General features: G+C 37.3%; 2 protein-coding genes across 2 annotated transcripts; both read right to left on the bottom strand.

Annotated features, from left to right (window-relative positions):
• Positions 1-633: 633 nt before the first annotated feature.
• Positions 634-8,328, bottom strand: LOC133732166 (outer envelope protein 61). The gene is made up of 11 exons (XM_062159655.1): positions 7,927-8,328; positions 7,473-7,703; positions 6,759-6,815; positions 6,529-6,657; positions 6,171-6,248; positions 5,817-5,887; positions 5,065-5,114; positions 4,761-4,959; positions 3,191-3,884; positions 2,347-2,490; positions 634-1,173 (listed from the first exon to the last, which is right to left on the bottom strand). Exons 1-11 carry the CDS (start codon positions 8,026-8,028, stop codon positions 1,027-1,029), a joined length of 1,902 nt encoding a protein of 633 aa, XP_062015639.1. The 5' UTR covers positions 8,029-8,328; the 3' UTR covers positions 634-1,026.
• A 2,581-nt stretch (positions 8,329-10,909) lies between these two features.
• Positions 10,910-21,452, bottom strand: LOC133732385 (kinesin-like protein KIN-12E). Its single transcript, XM_062159930.1, has 22 exons — positions 21,107-21,452; positions 20,698-20,853; positions 20,517-20,600; positions 20,173-20,292; positions 19,474-19,587; positions 19,138-19,230; positions 18,504-18,593; positions 18,309-18,379; positions 17,883-17,957; positions 17,642-17,729; positions 17,108-17,166; positions 16,798-16,861; positions 16,489-16,554; positions 15,477-15,632; positions 15,265-15,369; positions 14,770-15,005; positions 14,380-14,449; positions 14,228-14,284; positions 14,069-14,137; positions 13,715-13,774; positions 13,549-13,628; positions 10,910-13,304 (listed from the first exon to the last, which is right to left on the bottom strand). The coding sequence occupies exons 1-22, from the start codon at positions 21,365-21,367 to the stop codon at positions 11,114-11,116; spliced, it is 4,365 nt and encodes a 1,454-aa protein (XP_062015914.1). The 5' UTR covers positions 21,368-21,452; the 3' UTR covers positions 10,910-11,113.
• Positions 21,453-22,563: the final 1,111 nt, after the last annotated feature.

The raw sequence follows: 22,563 nt of genomic DNA, 5'->3' as shown, positions 1-22,563 counted from the left end.
TGAAGCTGAAGCTGAAGCATGCATGGCTGGTCAGCCTGGTCTATAATTTAGTCCTTGCCATTCGGGCTGCAGTCTTTTTTTTTTCCCTGTCCAGCCATCTTATGATGGTAGTGAGGATTGAACTAGAGATCTCCACAGCATTAAACCAACAGGCTACAACTCTGGCAAAGATTATGCTAAGATGGATGTAGAATAGTTGAAAGCAATTGCAATTGTGCTTCAATTGTCCCAGCTATATGTACGAACATGGATGTGCATATTAGGATTGGTCACGTTGTGGATGATTGTAGCGATTATTTGAGATCTACCGTAAAGCCACACATAAATTAGCTCACTTTACTAGTTTTTTTATTTTTATCATTTTCTTTGAGATTGTCATTAGTGACCGAACACTTTTTTTTTTTTTTGAAAGGGAAAGGAGTGACCGAACACTTCCACAACCTAGGTTGTCCCTCCACCGAATGAATCAGATAATTGACCGCCACCAAATTTCTAGAATATTGGGTAGACCAGACTTAGTCCGGTTAGACTAGACAATGTTTACCATTTGAGGGAAAGCTTCGAATGGTAACATCAAAGGAAAGTACCGGGTAACACTAGAAACAATAGTAAAAAAATTCCATCACCAGTTCAGATCAGCTATAATAATGCTATATTGCTTATGTTTCCCACACGGCTGTTTTGACCCAACTTATCAACCAGTAGGATACAAATTATTGTTCATTATCACAAGCTATATGGAATTGAATCCCACAACCACGGTAATGAAAATTATCTTGCAAATGCATGTTCTTTTTACAGTATCCCAACTACAAAAAGTCTTGAAAAAAAATAAAAAAATTGCTAGAACTAGCGACCTAGGTACAAAAAGAGATCGAGGGTATCATCTTCACCCTCCCCCTCTGTCCAAATTCTTTTTCTTCCTTTCCTCTGCGCCATTTCCAGGGACATATTTGCTTTTGACAAGACTTAGCTAGAGGTTTGGACTTTAACTGGATCTTTCATGACCATAAGCATAATCACAATCTAACCACCAATGTAGCCCAAGCGATGAAGGATTACTGCTAGAATGAGTATTACTATTGCCAACACCAGACCGGATTTCCCTAGCAGCCAATTCTTTGTCTTCCTTGCACCTTCCACTCCTCTTTGAATCCTATCCATCCATTGCATCTGCAACAAGAAGTCATACAAGAGAAAAATTCATATTTGCAAGAAAGGATGGAGTAATATCAGAAAAATGCCGAGATAAAGATAAAATGAAAATGTCTTCCCTACAATCTGGGGCAAGAGCTCAGAAAGCTTTCAAATAGAATTTCTCTTACAGATTGAATAAACTAGTCTAAGCTTGTGCATGCTCATATTTATAAAGCACTAGGACTTATTCCCACACCGGCCACCATCCTAGGTGCTTTGTGTCAACCACTTACCGGTACCGAGTCTAGACATTTGAGGAACAGGTAGCATCTACTTTGGTTCTTACGTAATGGTTTTATTTCTATTTTAGTTCCTGTGTTACCAGTATGGCCTTTTTAGTCACTGTGTTCTTAATCTTGAAAGATAATGCCAAATCTCAGTTACCGTTGAAATCACAACATGAGTCGCACATGAAGAAGCTCTACTCAATTCTAGCAATTATTGGTCAAGTGCAAAGTGAAAAGGGTCCTACACGTGAGGTTACAGTGCCATTTTTAATGGCAATAATGTAATTTGGCAGCAGTTACCAAAACCGAAAATACTTGAAACATAGTGACCAAAATCCAATTTAATAACAAAGGAATATAACTGATACTCAACCAAGAAACAGACCAGAAATTATTTGACCCATAAAAGGAAGATCTTGTTATAACAGCCGCACAGGCCAATACAACGATACAAAACCCCCTTAGAGAAAGATCTTGTTCTAAAAAGAGCATAGGCCTTCCTTCTCCCAAAAAAAAAATTAAAAAAAGGCACAGACCAATCAAATCGACATCACAAAACTGAGTCACTAAGAATATGCAATCTTATTCAGAGACCACAAAAAAGGCCAAAAAACAGCATACAGTCACTTTCCTGATCATTTCGTAAGATTTCTGTTCTCTATTCTTTTTCCTTTTTTTTTTTTCTCCAAGAGGGAGAGGCGACGATAATAATCTGATTCAGAACTATAGCAATAAAGGTCTATGTATATTACTACAATCTACCAAAATAACATAACTAGTCTTGCAAATTATGAATTAAGTGACATCCTATAATAAAGATCTAATAAGAATAGTTGAACATTGAGACTTTTATCAAACTTCACAAGTATACAGGAAACAAACATATTGAAGCCTAGAGTCAATCAATTGGGTAGAAAGTTACCATTTTGTCCAAGGACTCTGGTGACAAAGAAGACATTGCTTGATGAGCTTTTTCCGCATCTTCCCGAGAAAGATTCAAACCAAATTGCTCACTCATGTTTGCCATCATGTCTGGACTCAAATTCTTCATCATTGACGACATCATCTGCCAGAAAATACAACAAAGTTAAAGCAAAAGAGGTGGTATGTATGAGCATGCATCAATCCATTATTGATCAAAAGTTGAGGTACAAATTCTCTTCTAGTAAAAACACGAATATGGAGTAATGGAGGAGATCTAAAACAATAGCATCAGGATGTTATGTATATACAATTTGAAATTAAAAATCAGTGCCCACAATATTCTGAAGAATATTAATTCAAACTCTTATGAACTGTTTCTGGATATGCACAATTAGTGCTTTCACTTTTGACAATTTATTATCCACTTTGTCCAATTTCGGACCACATAAATTTTATAGCTGCTGCTGGAAAAAGTGGTGTGGGCACAAAAGGTCCATATAAAAATTGCACACAGAGAATTATAGTAATTTCAAGCTCCAGTGACATGGCTAAAGCATATTTAGTGATATTTATTTTAAATTTAATTGAACTGCCTACAAAGAGTATCCTTCTTGATTGTTTACTGATGTTTATGATCTTCTATAGTTCAGGTTGTAATTTTTACAGAGATAACTATAGTATATGCCCTATTTCTAACAAGAAGACGTTAATAACGGGAAGAAAATCAAAAGATCATGCATGAAAACTTTGAAAGGAAAGGACATGCAAAATAAAGTATAATGATTTGACATATAAATCAACAATAAAAATGACTCATATTTTGGTGCAAAAATTGAACAAACCTGCCGCATTGCAGGATCTTTCATTTGGTTTCTCATTTGTTCTTGAAAATCAACAGCAGAGGCAGGGAAGCTCGATTGAGGAGTACTTCTCACATTTGGCAATATTCCATGAGAGCTACTTTCACCTTCATCACGAGCCACATTCACAGCAGAGTTTTCACGGCTTTCTGAATACCTCGATGAACTTTGCCTGTTAGCATTGAATGATGCTGGTGTTGGAGATAAGTCTCTCCCTGTCATAGAAGATGCCATTTCAAACATTTTCTGAAGCTCTTCGGGGGGCATTTTGCTCATCATATCAGATGCAGTTTTAAGCATATCCGGAGACAAATTTGGTGGAACTGATCCAGGTTTAAAATTGTCCAAGTTAGATGCTGGTGTTGAAGATAAGCCCTTCCCTTTTGAAGCCATTTCAAACATTTTCTGAAGTTCCTCCGGTGGCATTTTATTCATCATATCAGATGCAGTTTTAAACATATCTGGTGACAGATTTGGTGAACCTTTCTTGAGTAATGGATTATCTCCCTCAAATGAGGATGTCAATTCAATCATTCTTTTCAGTTCTTCCGAAGACATTTTGCTGATCATGCTTGAGGCAGTCTTAACCATGTCAGCAGGAACCTCCTCGGATTTTCCAGAACTTAAAGCAGCAAGAGTATCCGGATCAGCATTTGAGATAAAATTCTGGAATGATCTGTAAACCACGCAGAAAGGCATAATGTTATATGAATTCATCTATATAGCCAGGTCCTCTTTTGGGGTCACTGGCTTCACCAAAATATGATTCCCAAATACCCTTTACAACAAAATATACCAAAACTAGTCAACAAATATACAAAGTGATAAATGTGTATGATATAAACAGAAAGCAGAAGGCCACTACCCACTAACTTCACCGCGGAAAATGCAGGTTCAGTCGCCAGTATTATATTAACAGAGGGGTAGAGAATTCAAAAGATGCATGACTAGAGCATAAGAGCTTTCATGAAAACAAAATTAAAAAGTACATTAATAAATTCATCAATATTATGTTTCCATATGTCAAACATCTTAAGTGGAATTTAGTTCAGTAAGCAAAATTGCTGACACAGATAGTCCCGGCTGGGTACTGTACCAAATAAACTTGAATGCACTTCATATTGTTGCATAGGCTTAATTCTTATCTTGTCAGACATCAAGTAAAAGCATCTTCTTTAATGGATTTATCCATAAAAAGTCCAAGTACATAATTTAATTTCTGTACAACATCATTCCTAAACCCTAAAGCAAATCAAACCAAACTTATCTCAACTTCACATCCCACCTCCTCTCTCAGATGCGCATGAACACGTACATGCATAAGCATGTGCACAGAATACAGGATGCAAAACACATCTGTGGTGTAAACAAATCTACGAAGAAAGTTTGTCACATTTGACTACCACTAGACTCCGTATAATTCCTTTTTTCTTTTTCGCATTTAAAACTTAAAAGTCCAAGTTTTAAGATTTCTAAATTTGTAGCAAATGAAAAAAAAAAAAAAGGACGTGAGCAAATCAATTAAAATCAATCCTTAATAACCAACACAAACCTGAGAGTTGCTGGGTCATTTTTTAAAGCCTGCAAATGCTCTGAGTTGTTTGACAGAACCTCAGAGTCGGCTGCAATTTGAGTCTTGGGAATGTCTCTCGTTTCCTGTGGTTTTGCCATAGAATACTCTGTAGATGAGCTTTTATGGTTGGCAGCAGAGACAGTCTCGACTTCTTCAGTTATTTCTTCAATTACCAGTCCTATAATATAAACCACATTCAATATTCTACCAAAGATTTCAAATCTAATGCATTTTTTTTTTCTGAAAATTCGGAGATAACATAAAAGGATGAAAAACAACATACTTCTTGGTGCAGACACACTGCCCTCCGTACCCAATTTCTCCTTAGCATCCCTGTGACAACAATGATCATTTAGAATATCAAAATAATCACCTGTCATTTGTGCGACAACTTACAACCAGATTCTAACAAAGGCTGAAAAGAAGGGAGTCAACATCGATCAGTAATCTTAATTCATTTTTTTTTTTTTACCCATCCCTCAGACACTGTGATGGGCTCAAAACTAGGGCCCCCTCTAGGTAGGAACCATGAGGGTGTTCAAACCCCGGACCACAAGGGAATTAACCAAAGGTCCGACCAGTCGTACTAAGCCCTCATTTGTAAAATTTGATCTTAATATCTAAAATATAGCAAACGATAGGTAGAAATAAGTTAAGAATAGAGCATGAATAAATAATCAATAAGAAAAATAATTATATCTACCAGGCTCTAAACCATATGGACAAATACGTCAGTAGGCACTTTTTGGCAATATACAGAGAGGTGCTAGAGGTAAAGTGTATCGAAATGATAAGTGAGCCTACTGCTGAATCCCACCTTCATCCAGTTTGGGAATTCATGGTTGCAGTCACAAACCTCCATCCAAGTATTGAACAATAAATTGAAATGGGTCACCGCTCAAACAATCCTATACTTAAGTCAGCTTGTTGTAACTATGCCTCATATAGCAAATATATATGAACAATAGTTAAGTACATTTAGAAGATACACGATGACTCCTCTATCTAAAGAAAAAGAAAACAGTGGTACTTTACCTTAGAACATCTGCAATAGTTTCATCATCAGGGGAAACTTCATGTGCGGTGCTCAGGTCAGAGACAGCATCCTAAGAGATGCAAAAATTAGCATTATATAATTGCAAGAGATACAGAGATTTTTTTTTTTTTTTTTGAAAGGACAGAGATAATATGAAATCCGAAATAACTTGTTATTAACACTCCGAAAAGTCTATCTAATCTACACTCCAAAGTGAATATTTAATCATTTTCATTAAAGGGACGGTCCACCGCATTTTGGAAGTGTTAATAGAATTCCAAGACCAAAAAAGTATCAAAAGATAATTCAGCAACATCTGCTAAGAAACAACACATATATATAAACACACTCACTTCCAATTGACCCAATTCTTTATATGCTTGACCTCTCCGATAGAGAGCTTTCACATTCTGTGCATCATATGCCAGTACCTGAAGTAATAAAATATAATGGTTAAGGTAGACAAACTTAGGAGCTTGCAAGCAAGGAGAGAATGAACTAATAATGAAGATCAATGTCAGTTAATATGTGTGTGAGCACGCGCAGGTTACTACATTAGCATAGGATAACATGGAGAAGCATTAAGTTAACTTCCTACAAGATATGATTCCCTTAATATATTTATAGTTTTATACATAAATATCATAAATGACACCTAATTATCAAATAGCAATATTCAAGTCGAAAGACACTAATGGTTTCCTCATATACCTCAGAACCTTCTTTTATACATTCATCATACTGCCTTGTTTTCAAGTAACATGACATTAAGTTGAGTGAGCATGCCATCAGAAGTGATCTTCCTTTAGAGGATGGAAGGCCGTTCAAGTTTGTCTTTGCCTGAGATTTTAGACAGAATATAACTAGTTAGAGAGATGATACTTTAGCTATAAAAAGGAAAAAGAAAAAAAAGAACAAAAGATTATTATAATTACACTTACAAGTACGTATTTCTGCAAGGCATCGTTGAACTTTCCCTGGCTGTGAAGTGCATTTCCCTGAAGATTTGATACACAAAAGGATAAAGATGAGAAGACATAACATATTAACACACAAGTAAAAAACATGAGCAACCTAAAAGACGGAACAAAATGTTTATCCATCTAGACTTTCCAGACCAACCCTAACAGAGGTCTTTTTTTTTTGACTTTGTCAAGGGGAACCCAAAGGCTTCCTAGGCCCAAGATAAACCCCTTCGGCGCATGTGAAATGCTCCAACTGTGCATTGCAGCACAGTGCCTGGCCACTTTGACAGCTTCGGGGTTCGAACCTAGGTTATGGAGCACACCCAACTAGGCAAGAACCACTAGGCCACTTGCAGTGGTTCCCTAACCGAGGTCTTTAAAGTGGGTTAATTCCTGTTCCGGTGGTCCACTTGGATTTAAACCAGGAGAATTTGATATGCCTAGCGACGTATTTAAAATAAAAAGCGTACAATAAAACCTCCTTTGTTTATCTTACATTATGCCTTGTGCTGTTTTTATGGAAACTGTACATTTAAATAACAGCAACTTTTTAAACCTTGACCCTAACATAAGCAAACATACAGCCCACTCCTTCCCAACCATAATGTAGCACTCAGACAAGGAATTCACTCATTCCTGAAGAAATTAAAAAGGGAGAATCGAAGAAGAAGAAGAAGAAGAAGCATTTACCTGATTCTTGAGCATCTGAGCTGCATTCAATTTGTAACTGAATTGGGCATCAACACGTGCATGCATAGCTGCTATCTCTTCAGGCGACGCACTAGCCATCTTATCCCCAATCTCAGCAATCTCTTCCGGGCGCGTGTGCTTCAATTGCTCGGCAGCCATTTTCAAATCTTCAGGCCTCATGTTCTTCATGCTCTCTGATGCCATCTTCATCAACTCTGGATTAGCCATCATCTGCAATGCCATTCAAAAACACATTACAAACACTTAAAACTGAGCAATGCCCAAAGCTCAAGTACTGCAATTCTCACACTTTCACACACCAATTGACCAGAGAATACTCAAATAACCAACCCGTACAAAAAAAGTTTAGACGATTTTGAACGGAATTCACAGGTCATGATCAATTGAGAAAAATAAAACCGAAACGCGATCAGGAAAACAATAAAGAAGAGACCTGTTGTTGCATCCTGGCGAAATCGGCCGGCGACATCCGACTCATCTGCTCCTGAGCGAGTTTCATCAATTCTGGATCCATCATATTCATCCCGTTGAACATTTTGACTTGCCAAGCAACTGGCGGTCTTTGATCGCTAACAACCGAGACGGATTCGAGAATTTTGGGTAGAGGGAAAAAGGGTTCCGGGAGTTAAATAGGGAGAGAGGAAGACAACAAAATAAGGGTCTCGATACCAAGGAAAGTCGGAGCTCCGGTCGCCCACCAAATCTGAAATAAATAAAAGTAAGAAAGACTTTCTTCTTCTTCTTCTTCTTCTTCTTCTCTTTCTTTGTTTCTGGTTCGGAATGAATGAATTGGAAAACGAAGTGTCGTAGAACTGCCGAATATTCGGGCTCGCCTGCGTAATTACTATATTCCCCCGGGTTTTAAAGCTTTATTTCATGAAAAACGCATCACTTTGAAGCGGTCTCTGCCGCGTCATCACGCACATTTGGACGTGGTTAAAAGTTTTCGGGATTTTTTTTTTTTTTGTTTTTATTATTATTAGCCGAAAAAAATAAAAAATAAATCCAATTTTCGATCTGTTTTTATTCTCTGCGCTGTCGAGTTATTTCAAAGTTAGAGAAGAAAGAACACAAACCTTGGTCACATCACTCACATGAACTGATGAACCTATCTTCCAAGGCTGCAACTTGTGCAACACATTAATCTATGCTTGTAGAAACGATAGGGATTCAATAAGTTGAGTCTAATTTTTAGGGTTTAGGATTACTTGAGTCCTACTAACCAAACTCCATAAGCACTAAAAGCGCTTGGTGTTAGTGAAAAATCAAACTTGGGTGACCACAATTGCAGCCAAACCAAGTTGGTAGCTGACCAACTCCTTGTCCTAACTCTCATCTCCACCTGAATGTAGGATTTTGGTTCCTTAGCTAAAAATCAGAGAAAGTGACTAGAAAAATTAAATCTAGTTGCCTACTCAATGACTCTCCTTCGGTTCCAACAATCGTAGGTGCTTTTGGTTTGTTTCTAACACCCAAGGGCCGGCCATGATGCTAATCATTAGTAGGTAAAGTTGGAGGGTCCATTAGTTGTTTTCAGCTCGAAATGAGACATGAGATCTGATGCAGCTGCATTCTCATAGGAATTTATAGGAGAATCGAATTAGACTTTGTGGCTTGTAACCTATTGTCAAAAGTCTTACCCGTTTATACTTTCCTTCTCACACAACAATAGATGGCGTTTCCACCACCTTAAAGAGCTGAAAAAGTGGCTAGTAACCTTTAGAGCCAATCATTTTAGGTTCTCGAGAGGGGCTTCCGAAGGTGTTGGAACTTGAGCTTGAAAAATCAAGGGAGAGGAACTTCAAAGCCCAAACTATCAATTATAAGTGCAATGAATAACACGAAAAGCCTTTGTCTTATTTTGGAAACGGAACCCTATGCACTGTTAGGGCTTGAAATGTTCCACTTGATGAAGGCCCAACCAGATCTAAAGAAGTGTCCCTATACACCGGGGCAACTATCAAGAGATGTTCTATACAGTAACATCCGAGGCAAACTCATGAAGTGACTCCTCAGAGATGGTCGATGACCGGAGGAGTCACTTTGCTCTTAATGCATTGTTTTCTGTAATACATGTTCTAGCTTTGGTTTTACTTGAATTGATGAGGTGCTTTCAAATGATTTTCTTGTATTTTGAATTTTTGAGGAGCTTATTGTAGTGAACTTTTTTATTTATTTATTATTATTATTATTATTATTTTATCAAAAGAAGAATTCATTCATTGTCAAAAGACTACATCAAGAAGTATAGTCTTTTGACAATGAATTCATTCATAGTAGTCTTTTGAATTAGTTTGTTCAATGCATCTTCTTTTTACTCATCTTAACTACTCCTTGTCTAGGCTTATGCCACCTTTTCGATCTCAAAGTAGCCAACCCCACCCTACAATGATCTCCTGCCAATGCAACATCATCTACCATTCCAATCTTTAAATAGCCTTCCCACCAACAGTAAGCTTTCTCAACCAACTTCTCTGCCCCGACAGCCATATTACCATGTACCCTATTGTTTTTCGCATGCCAAAGTTGCCAAGCCACCACTCCAAACCATTCCAAATCATTGTCGCTGGCCAGACTCCAAATAGATCAAAGAAATCCATCTCCATCCACAACATCTATATTGTAGTGAACTTGTTTGATTTATTTTTTATTATTATTGTGCAATTATTTTAAGGATGAATTTAAAAAATAAAAAAACGTTGATGAAAATTTTTATGTTGCCTTTGACAAGTGACCGCAGAGTATCAAACTCATTAGTTTATCAGTTACATTTACTTTTATGGGTTGGTCCGTTTTTTTTTTCTCTTTCTTTTTTTTTTCTCGTTTTTTTGGAATGACAGAGCATGTAATTTAGAAGCTAAAAATGTAAACGGGAGGTATAACTAAGAAAATGTATAACCAAAAACTCAATTCATAAACGTCATCCAAATTTTATGTACCGCTACCACAAACCCATCATCTTGAAGTAATTTCATCTTTTTGCTTCTTTGCTAGTCACTTCCAACAATTCAAAGCCAAGGTCAAGCAGTCCAGCTTCAAAAGAGATAGAAATGTTGATTTATTATTTTATTATTATTAACATTTTATCCAATTTTGTCCGATAAATAAAAGAAAATGAGAGTGAGGGTATCTCGCCACTGCCATCAAGCATAAAGTTCCTAACAATTATACTACCGAGTATAGGAGCGAGTGTAATCATCAATGGTTTTTCCTAGTTTGGCCAGGAGAATACTACAGTACAGTGTACAACGGTACAACCTCTAGTTTTGCGTCTTGGCTTGCTGGAGACTCGTGAGCCAACCATCATTTGGTTTTTGTTTTAGTAAAGACAGTGAATAAGAAATGAGAGTACTATTCTGATGTCAACAATGGGTGATAATGTCATATACCCATTGTTGACAAATCAGATTAACATATCACAAACATCAAGTCCAGTTGAATATGATGCTACTTTCTACTCAACAGGGGAAAAAGTGATTAAAACCAATGGAACAGTTGCAATGTTGGTTCATAGAAAGCAGGAGAGAGAAGTGAATTGCTAATTACACAGTTGGGGAGTCTAATCGAAGCTTCCTCTCTTGTGGAAATACAGTAAATTGTGGTGACAGTTGATAAAGGATTCAACTGACGGTTGAATTTTCCTCCCCTAGCAATGACTTGGCCTCTAGAACATATTCCCTAACACTTTGAAGCTCTACTTCCATCTTTTCTGATAAGAAACATGTATTAGATCTCGCGTCCAAGAACTGGTTTGTCTTCTCAGCTGCTAGAGCCCTTGATATACGAAGGTCATCCATCTTCTTTAACTCAATCTGCAACTCCTCCTCCAAAATCTCCATCTCTCCCTCCTTCAAATCTGATTCAAACCAATGCTGCTGGTACTCAAGTATCAGACTTTCGATTTCACTCTTTCCATTATCTCTTACTTCCAACAGCATCTCCTTCTCCTTAATTACACCCTGAAGGTGAAGTTCTGTCTCTTCCACAGACCTCAAACCTTTCTGTATCTCCACCTGAACAGCCAACATCTTACTTTCTACCTTTTCAGATTTCCTGTTCAACTCCTCAAGTTCCTTTCTTAAAGCACCAAGTTTTTCTTGAGATAGCTTCATCTCGGTCTGCAGCTTGGTTTTCTCTTCCTCGGACTTCAGTAACTCAGTAGCTTTACCTCCCAACTGCCAATTTTTCTGAGAGGTATCTATCCTTTCGACATTATCTATTGCAAAGAGAACCTGATCAGTCTGTTGTTTTTGAATTTCTTCCTCCAGTTTTGACTTCAAGCATGAAAGGATGTTCTTTAATTCAACTTCAGATTCTTGCATTTTTCTCTGTGCAGCAGATATTTCATCCTTCTCCGCTTGTAGACAGATGAATTCCCCTTTCTTTTGGCCCAGATAAGATGATGAAGCAGTTGCCTTTGCTCTTGCCCGAGCTTCTCGTTGCTCAAAGTAAAGTACTGATGAAGAGAAGTTGGACAAGGAGTATTTGAGAGCTGACAACTTTTTGTCAATTAGAGTCCTTTCTTCTTCTTTTTTTGAAGCGAGAAGCTTATAGGATTCCAATTGCTGCTGCTTGACCTGAATTTCATCTTCCATTACATCAATTTCTCTTGAGAGTGTGCCAACCTCTAGTATTACTTTCTCAACGGAAGAAAATGCAGCAACAGTTTGGGCAGAATCTACAAGTTGTTCATCTGCTCTTTCCAGTTTCTTTCTGACCAAATTTAGATCCTCTGAAAGCTTTGCCGTAGTAAGAGATGGTGTCTCCAGCTTCATATCAGACTGAGTTCCAATATCAACTTCCGCTTCAGTATTATTGACAGTAGTGAAATTTGGTGTCTCCATTTCCATGTCAGACTGAGTTCCAGCATCATGCATCATGAATCTTTCAGTATAGGTTGTTGCTTCAGTATTCTTGACAGTAGTGAGATATGGTGTCTCCATCACCATGCCAGACTTAATTCCCACATCAACCTCATTTCCTAAATTTATTTCAGTATCATGCACAACGAATCTTGAGCCACTACTTTCTTCAGTACACATTTTCACTTCATCAGATGTATGATGTCCATCTTGTGCAGTGAATCCGGACAGACCAGATTCCTGAATTGAGAGTGCTCCTTGACATGTAGGTTTCCCAAACTGAGGACTTTCTCCTCCATCAGAACCAGGAATACCATCTTCAATAATAAAATTCCTCCCCTCAACAGCCGTAGGAGATGCACTTATGTGTTTCCCTCCATCAACTTCAACAAGCTTCTCTGGGGATTCAAGTACTTTATCATCTACTCTTTTCTGTCCACAGGAAGAAAGCACTCTTTTGAATTCATCCCTCTCCTGCATGGCTCTTTCATATAAACCCAAAAGTTTTTCATTTTCTTCATGCATTTCCACAAGCTGATGCTTCAAGTTCTTAAGCTCCGTTGCTTTAGCAAGTTCAACAAAACCACCATTACTGTGAGTTTCAGTGCCATCATGAGTACTTTCAGACTTATTTAAATTTCTGTAGCTACTCTCTGAAGTGGCCCCTTCATATAATTCAATGAGCTTATTATTATCTTCAATCAAAACCTTAAGCTTCTTTCGCAGTTCATCATTCTCTTTAGACAGGGTTATCGCTGTCTCATGAGCCTCAGCCTCTCTCTGACTTGCAGCAGCAATTGCGTCAACCATTGTTTTTAGCTCCATTTGATCACTGAAATTAATGATGGGCACATCCGATAACAAGGAAGGAAGCTCAACTTGATTTGTGTTTTCTTTCAGGGCTCTAGATGTCTCTTCTTCAAGTTTTGTCATCAAATCATTGACATTCCTACAGAGATAAGTAATATTAGGTCACTGGTAATAGATCAAAAACCCGAACTCATTACATCATAGGAAAAAACATATAGAAAAAGAAGTGAAGCACAAATATATGTAAAGTACGAGACGTCTAATAGATACAAAACAACCACCCTCAGTAGGACTGGCTAATGAATTTTACTTTATGTATTGAGCCACCATAACTTCAGAATGTTAAGATTTTTTTGGGATAGAGTGAAAACCAAATGATTTACCTTTCCAAATTCCCTTTCTCTTCAAGGCAGACTTCAAGCTGTCTATGAAGCGTATCAATTTCTGATTGGTTTTGAATGGCCTGTATTAACAAGTTAGATTACATAAGAAAGCCTCTTCTATCAAGGAAAAATGAAGTTCAACTGAGGAGGGGATTTACATATTTACCTGCATACGGAGAAATTCATTCTCCTCATTGATTGAAGATTGCCAATGGAATGCTTTCTCCTGTGTAAACAATGTTATAGTTAAAATATAAAAAAAAAATATATATATATATATATAAATCAGTAAACGAATAAAGAAATAAATAAATAAAACTCAGGAAAAAAAAAAAAAAAAAACATGGACACTAGCTATACTTTCTGGTTGAAACAGTTATTCTTACAATGACTACTACGACTAACATTACTTAATGAAACATGTGAATGTAGAAAAGCAAAAAGGGGGCAATGCAATAAGGAATAAGAGGCTAGCATGATTGGAAAATGTTTATAGAGAAATAGTGAACCTGGAAATCACCTGTTTGGAGTTCAGAAAATCATCATCATCATCATGCTGAGCTTCCATGGGCACATCTGGATTTGTATTCTATTGTATAGACAATTCATAAAGAATTGAATTAATATAAATTTCTCTCAAATAATTCACCTTCAGAATTTAAAACCATGCATAAAATACCTGAATCATGGAGGGCTCTGATTCATGCATAAGTTTCCAATCGAGAGCTTCTAGCAACTGCATGTTATAACGGAAAGCATACTGAGATCCACAGAAAAGTGAAAGAAGCATTCATTTTGAGTCGAGGCTTTTATATTATGTAAGTGCTTTACCTTGTTCTGTAGCACCATTATTTGTTCATTCATTATCTCCCGCTCACCTTCTTCATAAAATGACTTTAACCTGTGGTTTGAAATTTAAATAAAAAAATCTCAGAACTTCTTAAACTTTGGGGAAAGTTTCAATGAAGAAATGAAACTTCATGGAAACAATGAGTGTTTCTGAAAACCGTTTTAGGTCCTTGCAGATGGAATCAAGAAGCACGTATTTATCCTTGATAATTTTTATGTCAAAATCAGAAACCATTAAAAATCATGATTAGGGCCTCAAACCTTATGACATTCACTACTAGTATCTTCAGTTTGAGAAGGAACAGAATTATAAATAATAATAAATAACAAAAAAGAAAAAAGGACTCAAGTGGCATAAGTACAAATACATACCTTCTGATTTCTTCCTTTAGCCGCAAATTTTCCATAGCAAATCTAGTCACTTCTTGGCTTCGATCAACCTGAGAACGCAATACCTCTATTTCCTTCAAATGTTCCTCCTTTTCCGTTAATAAGTGTGTCTCAGCAGAGATCTTTCCACTGGCTACCACTTCCAACCTTTTTATGCCAGCCTCTCGAAATCGAAGCCTCATCTTCAGGCCCTGTATTTCATCTTCTCTTTGTTTGGCCTAATTCACCAAACACAAGGAATTATTGATGAGTAATTTCCAAATTTTTCAATAATTAGATCAAACAAACACTCAAGAAAATAATATCATGTCTAAGGGTAATATCAAAACTAAGTTTGGGCATGGAATTAGGGATCTTGGTTGATAGAGAAATCATGTCGTGATGACCAAGGAAATCTGCAGCATATGCATAACTTGAAAATAGGACATATCTAAGTCACTATACAATGATGGTAAATGATAATCTTTTGATACATACTAGCTTCATAGCTGCCTGGCATTCAGAAGCCAACGCCTGCAGTGCAGTGTCTTTATCCTTTTCCCTCCTGAAAGCCCCAACAAGAGCAACTTCATAGTCCTTTTTCTGGAAAACAAAATGTAATAAACTTGGTTAGTAACCAACTTTCACAGAGATATACTTTCAACTCCTGTGGTAAAATGGACCATGCCAGAGATAAGAATGGATCATACCTGAGATATTCTTTTACCAGAAGCAAGTGGACTAAAGGATCCATGTCCATCCCACTTAAAAGATCCAGGAGATCCTGGAAAGCTTACAGCCAAAGTTTCATTGTCCTGATTTTCAATGCCTCCACCCACAAGGCCTCGTAAGTGGGATACTTCTTTCTGGAAATGAATACGAGGATATGCATAAGATAGAATGTAAATCACAAGAAAATTAACACTATGCACACTGGTCTGACTCAGAAAGTGGTGATTGAACTTCATTAGAAAAGAACTAATAAAGTCATAATTACAGTAGTCTGACAATAAAATTCATTTCACTAAACACTGATGCTGCAATATACTCTGGAGTTCTCGGCAACTAATTCTTTTCCTTATCCAGATCAGCAATAATGAAAAATCACCAAATAAAAAAATCTTGGTAGTAAACTATAAAACTGACAGGAGTACTCCATATAACTTCATAGTTGATAAGTTGATCAGTAGTTGACAATTTCTAATACGATGTTTGTCAAGTCAAATATATCAAAGTTACCATTACAATACATAAGAGCATCTCCCAATGGGGCCCGAAAACAAACTAGAAATTAGAATTTATGGAGATGTTAAGATAATCTACTCCAATCATGCTCCTAAAATAGCAAACCACAAGGAGTTCCTACATGTAATTAGAGAGCCAGTGGCTCCCAGAAACTCCTAGAATATGTGTAAAGGATACAGTTTTTTTTTTTTTTTTTTCTTGGCCAAATATTAAATTTTAAAAAGAATAAAAAAGTTTATAGCTCCCTAAACTATGAGCATGGTTGGAGCGACAGAAGTTAACTTTGTATCCACTTTTGTTAAAGTTTAACAGAAAAATAATGAGTATCATTGGAGATGCTCTAAGGAGTGAATCAGTGCATAATCTTCCAGAAAAATATCCAAGCATAAGGGCTAATAGTCAGAAATCTATAGCACACAATATACTGGCAGTGAGGTACTCCTCACACACACAGAGAGATAAGATTAAGCATGCAACCTTAAGCTGATGAATTTGCACTCTCATCGCAATAACATCTCCAGATGCATCCTCGTTCACAATTGCCTGAAGATCACACAATTATTAATATCAGTCATACTGCTGTCCCGTAACAGCTCAGTCAAGAGAAAACTTATATAACATACACTAAAAGGAATGGAAAGATAATATTAAATGGAGCCAATTTGAATATGCTTTGTCCATACAATATATACCATAAGTTGAAGCCAACTGTTTTGTATGACAAAACAACAAAATATATGCAACAGAAATCTGCATGCAGAACACAAACAAAGAAAAATAGCATACATTGTTCTTAATGAATTTAGCACGTTGTGCAAACTTCAAAGTGCTCAATGTCTCCAATGAACAACTGCAAATACCCACAAAAAATGTTAAATAATCATAGAAGACGATATATGAAACTAAAATCCATTTGCTCTAAATCCAGAGACAACAATAATCACTCTTAAGGAGAAAATAACATATAACAAGATAGACTAAAACCCAATGGCCTTTAGGAACTGCAGTCCAAAATATAAAAAAGTTTATGATGCGTAAACACATGCTAAAACAGATCATAGAGGTATGAAGTGTAAGGAAAAGGAGAATTACTAACCAGCTAGAAGGACTGATATTTGCTATTATAATTGTCTTGGAATTCCCACCGAGAGAATCCTGAAAAGAAAACAAAATGGAATTTTGGGATTACACAAAAAATTCAGTTTCCAAATCATGAAAGCACAGCTAGCAAGAAACTGTTGGACTTGATATTTTATTTAATTAATTCTCATTAAAGTAAACAACTTCACTTAATCCTTGAAATGGAATAAAATTCTTATAGCAAAAGCTCAAGTGCAAACACTTTCAAATAGACGTGCAACTACTTTTTTACTATGACGATACTGATAAAAAACTAATTTTTGGAAAAAGAAATAATAATTCCTATAGCTTAAACAACAAGGCTTACAAGGTCCACATCCATAGTGTTTGCTTACCTGAACTTATCAAACAATAATTTCTTGCAATAGACAGTCATTTCATATCCATGTACATGAACTTACTTTATGTATCATGTAATACAAAATATTCATCCTCTATAAAGAAAAGACTAACTGAATTTGATAGCATTCGAAATAGTAGAACAAACTACCTGAAGCAAAAATGTTAGCTTTGAATCCCGGTACGGAACATGGAGTGACTTCCCATTGGACATATTTACTAGATTCATAATCACAAGTCTGCAAATATATAAATCATTTCAATGAGTGAATGGATGATTAATCTATCACTTATAGATCAAGGAAGATAGAAAATATAAAAAAGAAAAAAAAATAGTTCGCGAAATTTTCCTAACCAAAAAAAGCAAAAGAGAAATAGTACAGGAAATATACCCCAACGTTGAAAGAGACTTGTTGATATTAGTAGCTTCCTTCAACCGTTCACCTTCAGCACCAGAACTCTTCTGCCTGCCGTAAAGAGATAGATAACTAAACAACAATGAATATTTTCCTAGTTTTGGATACTCATAGCACAGCATAGAAATCGAGAGGCAAACTGCCACGAGAATAAATCTTCATTTATTTCAAAAAGTGCAATGAAATAAATGGAAACTAGCTTATTACTGCACAAGTTTTGGGATGCCGGCCAAATTTTACCATCATTTCATTTCCTTTACCTTGCATTTTACCATCTATTCCTAAAGACGCAGAGGATATGGAACGCCCTATGTATCTTCCTTCAGTTTTCAACCTACCCCTTTCCTCATAAATACTTAAATAGAATTGAAAATTCACATGATCTTCTTTACAACACTTTACCTTTCAGATCCTGCTAAGTCAACAAGATTAAGCCGAGCAAACCGATGGTGAGTTACTCCTTGGCATTCTCTCTGTTGACAAACCATCAGGTAAAATTTCAATATGAACTACCACACGTAAACGGTAAGAAGAACAACAATACAAGATCTGTTACAAATTTTACAGAAATGAAAACAAAGAACAGAACGAACTTACTTTACTTTCGATGATGCACGTGAATACACTATGGGACCGACTACTGGCACGATTCATATTAGTAGCAGCTACCTTTCTGTTAGCTGCACCCTGAAACATAATAAAGTTTGGTGGGAAATGCGAAATTCTTAATTACTATAGGAAATTCTAAAATGTTTTCTATTGCAGCAAAAGAACTACTCAAAGTAAGCAGGAGCTAAAAAAAAAAAAAAAGCTTTTATCACATTCCAAAACCAAACTTTTAAGATTCACGGGATGATTTCAAAACATTAAACTATTGATTGCTAGTACAAACTGTTAGACAGCCTCCTTACTTGTGCCTTAGACAAAGCATTGTATACAATTTAGTGCTTACATTTAGCCTCTAATTAGTCCAATGAAGGTTAACAGAGTGCATACAACGCTATGATCACAACTAAGGGAGCTGTCTAACAAATTCTGAGTTAACAGTGAGCATTAAAAACCTTGTATATATTCTGTTACTTATGTTTGACCTTACTTCTGTAGTAATTACAACCAGCACTTAGGCAACAGAATACATACAAGGCTTGGATTAAGCATAACTAATGAGCTCTGGCTAATAAAGAAATTTGAAGTTGAAATGATAAAGAGCATGAGTGGAGATCTTATGTACTTGAATAAGTTGTTGGATAACATCTCGAGCACTTGTAACTTCAACCTCCTTGAGATTTTCCACGTAAACCCCTTTCTTTATGTCTTCTCTTATCTGCAATATACTCAAGATATTCACAACAAGGCATAAAAATGCAACAAAAACGAAACTGTATAAAAGGATATGTTTAAAATTTGTAATTTACTTTTAATATTAATGTAGAAACAGAAAGAAAAAAATATAAGGATCTGTCGTATGAAAATAGAAAAAGATTTGCATTAGTCCTGTAAGTGTACTTAGACAATCAGAAAAGTTTTTACATAAAACTTTCAAAACTCAAGAGTAAGCGACCCATACCTGCAAGTTGTTAGATGACGGGTCCAAAAGATCCAGAATATGTTCGTTGTATATTTCTAAAAATGAGCATTTACATATGAACTTTAGCTTTTCATCTCTGCCTGCCTCTTTTTCCTGTAAAATTAACCAATAAAACTTGCATTAGTAGCTTGTTAAAAATAGTAAGCAATGATAATAATCTATGTGATTCACATTCAACTTGAGCAGAACTAAATGTTGCACAAGGATTCATGTAGCCAAACCAACACTTGGAACTATGTCTCATTCAAGGATGACGGTTTTTTTGTGTTATGTGGATCCGATGATTTGATTACTCGGAACTAAGACTAATTTTGATTTGAATGTTGAGTTTGAAGCTCGTATCAATATCAGTGGTAACAAAGGAACTAAAAAAATAAATCTGACACGATTGTCCCATTCCACATACCCATATATTGAAATGCAAAATGGTTTTCCGTAGAAATTTAAACAATTCAGTTGAAGGAAGTTTTGAAGAAACGTTAGGTATCAACCCCTCAAAAATCGCCTCTCAAGTACACAGAATGTTGTGCATCACTACCTCGAGCTAATTATAACATTGGTTCTAATATAATTATGAACCTTCAAGACCATCTTCTTTACCTCTTGAGATTTTGTAGTTAAGTGATCATACAACAAATTCTTCTATGTATTTTCGTCATACCCTAAGATATCACTCACCTTTTGAATTCTTGAGAATAAGTACTCAAAGACTCTAGGCGTCATCCCACAGTTGACACTGTGTCTTCGTGTACCTCCCTCAATATCTCCAAGCATTGTGTGGGTCTTCCCACTTCCGGTCTGCACAGAAACAATCAAGTCAAGGGAAAACAACCACAAGCAAGATACAGTAACAGAGACATTTGCTTGCCCAATCCCTTGCAAGTTTGCAACCAGCACAATTGTCAATTCATTGTGCCTACACATACCTACCATCCTCCATATCCCTTCACAGACTTTAATCACGCAAAAAAAAAAAAAAAAGCACATAGAGAAAAATAGCAGAATGTTACGGGGAAACTCACTTGGCCATAAGCAAACATGCAACTATTGTAGCCTATCATGCAGTTGTCCACCATCGGCAATCCTGCCACTTTGAATAACTGCTCCTGTATATATTACATGACAATGCTGAAGTAAGTCCCACGCTGCCAATACAAAGAAAATCAACAAAAGAAACCACACAGCCTTAATAAGAAAATATACCTGCGTAACATTCTCATCTGCAACAATGTCAAATGTAAACCGGGACTCTGGATGCCCGGTCCAAGTAACCGTCTGACAGCTATCTTGACGAACGCATTTGCCATAGCCTTGCACAGATATTTCAGTGCTACTAAGCGGACGAACCCGAATAATAACCTGAGCAAATTTTCACCAAAGCACACGATACATTAACCCCAACAGCTCATATCCAAAATCAAAATCCAACAGTACCACTTCTTCCACCCTAATTCAAAACCCTAAAGAAACAAAAAACCACTAGAAAGCTCAAAAACAACATCAAATCCCATACAAATCTGACTTGAAAACTTCAACAACAGAAGCCTTCCAAAAATCCCGACACCAATTCAATCCGCATCTGAAAAGGCACAAAAGCAATTTCTCTAACTACCTGGACGTTGTGATCTTTCCAGAACGAGGGGTCTTCGCGGAACTCGAAGCTCTGGCTGGACGACGTCGTAGCGGTGCTGACTTTCCCGTCATCGTCGTCGTCGTGGTCGTCGTCCCAGTCGCCGATGCTCCTCAGCGCCGAGAAACTCCCTTTGGCGGCGGATTTGTGAAGATCCGGAGTGCTCCGGACCGGGTCGGAAGAGTGGTCGTGGAACCCGAACCGGCTCTTGAGGGCGCTCGCCGTGTCTGAAATGAAAGGCATTTCGAATGGAAGGAGATCAGGGCGAAATGTGGAGATGGAAGGGAGAGAGAGGTGGGAGTGCAAGTGTATTTTGAATTTGGGTACAGAGAGGAGGGGGAAGGGAAATATGGAAATCGTACGGTGGATGGTGATTTGAATCAACGGTTGTGATGACGTCTGTTTAAAGTACTGGACCGTTTGAATTTGGATTTAAAAATTTTTATTTTTTTGAAGGGCCCGCCTTTTTTTTTTTTTTAATGATGAATTCGTAGTGGGATGGCTATGCGAGGTAATGGTCCGTATCAAAGTTCCTTGGGTCCTTGATTCAAAGCACCAAAATGATCCAAAATGATCCCACTTACCCCAGCAACAGATTTTTGTTCTCACTAACCCAATTTAAACTAAAATGACTATTCTGCCCTTAACCTTATTAAACAACTACTATCATGCCACTCAACATCTCTCTCTCTCTCTCTCCCTCTGCAGAATCACGACCTCTTCTTCTCTCTCTCTCTCGTCGTCCCTGTTAGCTCCGGCGACGTTTATGGACTGTAGTTTCTGAGATCGAGCTGCTTTCTTCTCAGACTCGGGTCTCAAACCCGAATGAAGCCATATCTGGACTCCTCGGCATACTTGTCCAGTTTCCACTTCGACGACAAACGCGTCGCCGCGGCCATCGGAGGCTTGTCTTCGATTCCTCTTCTTCGCTCGATTCCGCTGTCACTACCGACGAAGGCTTCTCCTCGCTCGATTCGATGTTGCAGTGAGCGTTGGGTCACTTCGATCTGAACAAGCGGCGCCTCGAGATAAAGCAGCTCCGGTAAATTGCTCCAGCAATGTGCTCGAGTGTGTTGACTTCACCGATCTGTCCAATAACTCATTGAATGGGTTCAGTATTTGATTGGAGTTGCCACTGTGATTTGAAGGTTTTGTTGAATGGGTTTAATTTTACGACGACGAAGAAGTTAGGTTCCGGTCTGCAACAGTGGAAGAAGTCGGTCTGCAACCGTGGAAGAAGGGAGAAGAAGAAGATTGGGTCCGTCCCTGTTAGCTCCGCTCGAAGCTACCTCTCTGGTCGAAGCTCCGGTCGGACCACCGGCGAGAAACGCAGCTCTTGAACCTAGGTGCCCAAATCAGATTTTTTTTTTTTTTTTTTAAGTAACGGGACAGAAGGAAAGAAAAGAAATTTTGAATGTCTATTGGGGGGCAATATATGT

Source organism: Rosa rugosa, chromosome 2 (genome assembly GCF_958449725.1).
Source record: "Rosa rugosa chromosome 2, drRosRugo1.1, whole genome shotgun sequence".
Taxonomy (NCBI): Eukaryota; Viridiplantae; Streptophyta; class Magnoliopsida; order Rosales; family Rosaceae; genus Rosa; species Rosa rugosa.
The sequence above is the reverse complement of the archived record's forward strand: the minus strand, read 5'-3'. Positions and strand labels throughout refer to the sequence as shown.